This window comes from Myotis brandtii, unplaced genomic scaffold (assembly GCF_000412655.1).
Source record: "Myotis brandtii unplaced genomic scaffold, ASM41265v1 scaffold321, whole genome shotgun sequence".
In the NCBI taxonomy this organism is placed as follows: domain Eukaryota; kingdom Metazoa; phylum Chordata; class Mammalia; order Chiroptera; family Vespertilionidae; genus Myotis; species Myotis brandtii.
Window position 1 is genome coordinate 782,448 of NW_005362314.1, and position 5,132 is coordinate 787,579.

Consider the following 5,132-nt stretch of genomic DNA (forward strand, 5'->3'; position numbering starts at 1 on the left):
TTTTATGGCCTCTCTGGAGTGGGGAGTAGTCTTATTTTACCTATTATTTAAGCAAGCAAATGTTTACAGAGTAGCAGGGTTAAAATTTTAAACAGCAATTTTTACCCAAGATGGAGGTGACTATACTTCAATAGAATTAGGGTTCCTAATCCACTGACCTTAAAATAGTAAGGTCATATGAAATTATCCAGTGGCCCCAATGTAATAGCAAAAGTCCCTTAAATGTGGAAGAGGAGGCAAAGGGTCAGTGCAAAGTAAGCAGTGCAAAGTAAGAAAGATCCATGTCGTTGTTGGCTTTGAAGGTGTTGGAAGGGGCCACTAGCCAAGTAGTGCAGGCCGCCTCAAGAAGCTGGGAAAAGCAAGAAAACAAATTGTCCCCCAGAACCTCCAGAAAGAAACACAGCCCTGTCAACACCTTGATTTCAACATTATCAGACTCATTTGGGTCTGACTTCCAGAACTATAAGATAATGAATTTGAATTGTCTTATGACAGTAAGTTTGTGGTGATATGGTACAGTATCAATTGAAAACAAATGCACATACCTGAAATAATGTTTTTTCAAAATGCATACGAAGAAAATCATAAAATTTTGCTGAAGAATATTTTAAAGGTACCTGAATAAATAACTGGTTCATGAATGAATGAGTAAATAGACAGACAGACATATACATACACATGTATATTCCCCACCAAAATTACAAACTGATTCAGAATTGTATCTAGGAAATAAAATGCGCAGTAGTAGAAAGAAACATTGAGAGAAGACAATGTTGTGGTGTAAATCAACTATATTATAGAACTGTAGTAACTAAAACATTGGCGAGTAAGTTCAATGCAGGCATAATGCAGTGTGTGACTTTATTAAGAGGACGTCGTGGGGGCTGACTGGGGGCACTAAGACTATCAATAGAAGAGAGATGTTCTATAGCCTTTGGAGGGAAAAAGGGTTCTTAGAATCTCAAGATCTCAAAGATTTCAGTTCAGGAGGAATAAAAACAAAAGTGGGTGGGACCAGAGAGGATCTAGCAAAGGGCATGGCCAAGTTGCCTGATCCTGGGGACTGAACAGGGGGCAGGGGTGAGAGTGGGGAACAGTGGCCCTCAGAGGCCTGGGCACAGAGCAGAGGGCTTCTCGCAGATCCAGAAGTGTTCTTCACTACATTTGTTATCATTCCAGCCATCACCGGACAGTTCCACACAGTCCTCCTCTCCTTGATTGTTAGGTTCCCCTTTTTTCCAGAAGCTGCGAACACCATCAAAGCTATGAGTTCCCTCCCCGACCCAAAGCCAACTCCCCCACCCACCCTTGGACCAGCTGGTCCATGGCCTTTGGTAACAAATTTCTAAGAATCAGCTAGAGAGGATGGTGAATTCAGAGACAGGGTTTTCAAAATGTGGGTTCAAATACCACCTCCCTCAATCAGTGCTAGCAAAATAAAAATACAGATTCCTGGGCCCATACATAGACTTAGAGAATCAAATCCCCCACCCCACCATGGTGGACTCAGGACTCTGCATCTCAACCCACTTTTTCAGGTGATACTTTCCAACCCCAGAGTCTGAGCAACCCTGGCTTTAGGTGCAGGTCTCTTCCCTACCCTCCCACTCCCAGGCCATTGTCGCTGGCAAGTCACCTGAGATGTAAGTGGGTGTTGTCCACCCATTGCCAGGACCCTTCATTGTGTTTGTCACTGAGGCCGATCCAGGTGATTTTATCATTTCTGATATCCCAAGATTTCAGGAATTTCTAGGGGTGGGGGAGGGATGGGGTATCAGGAGGAAGATTGGTGAAGGCCACCCATCCCATGTCTGCCCACATTCTCATGGTCCCCTGCCTCCCACAGAAGTCTTTCTGTGTCCTAGACTGCATCCCCTACTTAAGTTGTATGCATTCACATGTGCATTAATGCTGTGGATGTGTGGAAATGTATTAATTTATTTCTCAATTCACTTATGTGTCAAGGGAGAAATTACTCTGAGTTTCCTTTCTTTACATACATAGACAGCACTTTTACATGACCTTCCCAAGTCCATCATGGTTTCTCCTCTAGGAAGCCTTCCCTGACTGCATCACCCCCCAAACCTCCATCTCTCGAAGGGCAGAAGAGAGTGGCAGAAGGCTTTTTGTTGACCTGGCCCAGCCCAGACAGGAACCTTGCCTGGCATACCTGCTCCTCAGCATTGTTAATGACCACTAGCTGGGCCCTCATGTCCTCACAGGCAGAGACAGAAGCATCCCAGGTGCTCTGAATCTTGGAGAAGATATAACAGCTTCCCTGGAAGAAGTCCCAATTCCAGGGGCAGCGACGGCACAGGCCAGCTGGGGAGCAGGGACGAGGTTGGGACAGTTGGGGAGACAGGTTGCTAGGCTCCCAGGCCCCCAACACAGGCATCAGATATGGGAAATCCAGGGCCAGGCCCCTTTGTCCAGCTATCAGCTCAGTCTCCAAGAAACCCATGAGAAAGATCCCATTCTGCCCTGCCATTTTCAGAATGGCAGCCACGGGAGGTGAGCCTCAGCCTCACCTATGACCCCCCAACTCCCTCCTGACCTTGATGTCTGAACCTTACTCAGGGTGGCATTCATCCTGCTCAGCTGATGGAGGATCTCCTCCAGGTCTGATTGCAAAACAACCACTGGAAGAAGAAGACTTCAGTTATTAAGCACCTACTGTGTGCTCGGTGCAGAGAGGGCCCCGTGATTTCTGCATCTCATGGTAACCGCAACAGCCCATTATACAAACAAGAAAAGTGAGCCTTAGGCAGTGACTTGCCCAACATCCTGGCCCCCAGGACCGCACACAGGGATCCAATCTCCTCCCCCACTCCTGCCTGCCCTCTACCTCACAGCGGTGGCTCGTCCAAGGTCACGCAACTCAGAGCCCTTCCCATTCCAGAACCCAGCCTCCAACCCCTCACCCGGGCTGTGGCTCTCCTGATCATCCACCTCTCTTGGCAGGGATTGTTGGATCCTGGAGACTACAAAAGAGCAGAGAATTCCCCTTAATTGAGTGTCTACAGTATGTCTGATCCTGTGCCACCTTTGGTTTCAAGATCTGAGAACCTAACCCTTGCCCCACAAACCCACCTGGAGGAAAATGAGCTGCATTTCACGGATAAGGAAAAAGGCTCAGAGAGAGGTAGTAACCAGCCCACAGTCACACAGGAGATGACAAAGAGTCCAAATATCCCAGCCCTAGTGGTTTTGAGGACTGTGGAAAAGGGAAAAGACCAACCCAGAGGGAAAACCCCAAGAGGCTCAGGACTCCCAGCCCCTAGCCCCAAACTCACCTTGAATCAGGGTGATCAGCATGAGCATGAAGAGACCCAAAGAGATGAGGAGCAGTATCAGAAGCAGAGGGGCCCGGGTTAGACACTCTGTTACGGAATGGGCAGAGCTGGGAGCTAGGGACAGAACCTGCCTCAACCCACCCATGCTGGAGGTGGCCTCCCAGCTGCCCCCTTCCCCAAGTGCTTGCTCCTGAACCACCCATCCCGTACCTGGCAAACTTCTTGAGCTCCTCGACAGCCCAGGGTCTTTCTCAGATGATCTCTGGCCTTGAAATATCTCCCTCTCCTCTGAACAGGACAGAATGTATTCATCTGAGCTTCAAAGCCCTAATGGAGACCATACCCTCTTCCCTCTTTGCAGGCTGGAGGACAGACCTGGACTCCCCCAGGACCCTGGAGCCCTGGCCTCCCCACCATTACCCCATAATGGGGGCTCAGCCTCATCAGGGCCACCTGGTTCCTTGGGGACACACATCTCTGCCATCCTCTTCTCCTCTCTGTTCTTCTGTCCAGCTCCTCCCTGGACTATGGTTTTTATAACCTCATGAATTTCCTCAGCAGCCCCTCCAGGGGCTATTCCTCCCAAAGTCAGGAAGAAGAATGAGGAACTATGTGGGGACACCACTTCCTCTTGGAAAAGTTGCGGGTAGAGATGAAATGCCTGACACAGCTATGAAAGAAGTCATCTAGGGTGGGGCAGAAGCTTGAGGTCAATGCTAGTGTCAAAAGGCACTGCTCCAACCCCCACCTAATCCTGGGAACTTCAGCCCCACCTTATCAGAGCCTCAGTTTCCTCATCTGTAAAATGGGACAATTACTCTGCTTCATACTGTTAATGTGAAGTCTAATACAGTGCACTAGTAATGGTTATAAATTTCCTATCTCAATGATAAATACTCAGTAGTAATGGCACTTAGCACATACACACCCCAGAACCCTGTGCTGTCCATTCTACCTTGCTGCAACAAATAAGAAATCACAGGTGTGCTCCTGGTGGTCTTTGGTTGAGGAGCACTGACAGAAAAAGGTAGTTATTATCCTGCTTTAGAGATGAGGACAGAAATAGAGAGGGCAGAAACTGCCTGAGGTCACACCACCTATAAGTGATGGGCTGGGAGTTAGAACCAGGCAGGTGGACCTCTGAGTCCCTGCTTAACCACTGCACGAAGCAGGTACCCTTTCCATTTTGTAATTACTATCTTGTAGAGAGTTTCTTTGAAACTATGTGTATCAAGTTTTGAATTTATTTATGTATGGACTCCTGATTTCCTATCTGATTCAGTCAGTTTTATGTTACTATCTTTAATTTTTTAAGTATACTTTTATCATTGATTTCAGAGAGGAAGGGAGAGGGAGATAGAAACATCAAGGATGAGAGAGTATCATTGATAGGCTACCTCCTGCATGCCCCACACTGGGGATCGAGCCCACAATCCGGGCATGTGCCTTGACGGGGAATCGAATCATGACCTCCAGGTTCATAGGTTGATGCTCAACCATTGAGTCAAATCAGCTGGACACTATCTTTAATTTTAATCTAAAGTGAGTTTCTTTGTCCAATAGTGGGGCAAAGGTGTAATGGCTACTATAAGGCGAAGTTCTCTTCAGACCAAAGAACAAAGCAGGCAACTCCATAGAAATAACAATTTATTATAGGATTATTTACTTACAGGAAGATTAGGCTGGAGCAGAGCAGACAACCCAGCAGTCTGTGCAAATTATTCTTTACGTCCTAACCGGTTTGGCTCAGTGGATAGAGTGTCCACCTGTGGACTGAAAGGTCCCAGGTTCGATTCCGGTCAAGGGCATGTACTTTAGTTGCGGGCACATCCCCAGTAG

The 5,132-nt window shown here is 47.4% G+C and overlaps 1 protein-coding gene across 4 annotated transcripts; it reads right to left on the bottom strand.

Annotated features, from left to right (window-relative positions):
- Positions 1-842: 842 nt before the first annotated feature.
- On the bottom strand, positions 843-3,862 carry LOC102246139 (CD209 antigen-like protein C). 4 transcript variants are annotated; one of them, XM_005870690.2, is made up of 8 exons: positions 3,747-3,862; positions 3,504-3,581; positions 3,294-3,380; positions 2,922-2,981; positions 2,574-2,639; positions 2,171-2,322; positions 1,637-1,749; positions 843-1,245 (listed from the first exon to the last, which is right to left on the bottom strand). In XM_005870690.2, exons 1-8 carry the CDS (start codon positions 3,775-3,777, stop codon positions 1,104-1,106), a joined length of 729 nt encoding a protein of 242 aa, XP_005870752.1. In that variant the 5' UTR covers positions 3,778-3,862; the 3' UTR covers positions 843-1,103. The 4 variants fall into 4 exon arrangements, with proteins under 4 accessions (XP_005870752.1, XP_014398737.1, XP_014398736.1 ...); XM_014543251.1 differs by having other exon boundaries at positions 3,714-3,862; XM_014543250.1 differs by having other exon boundaries at positions 3,669-3,862.
- Positions 3,863-5,132: the final 1,270 nt, after the last annotated feature.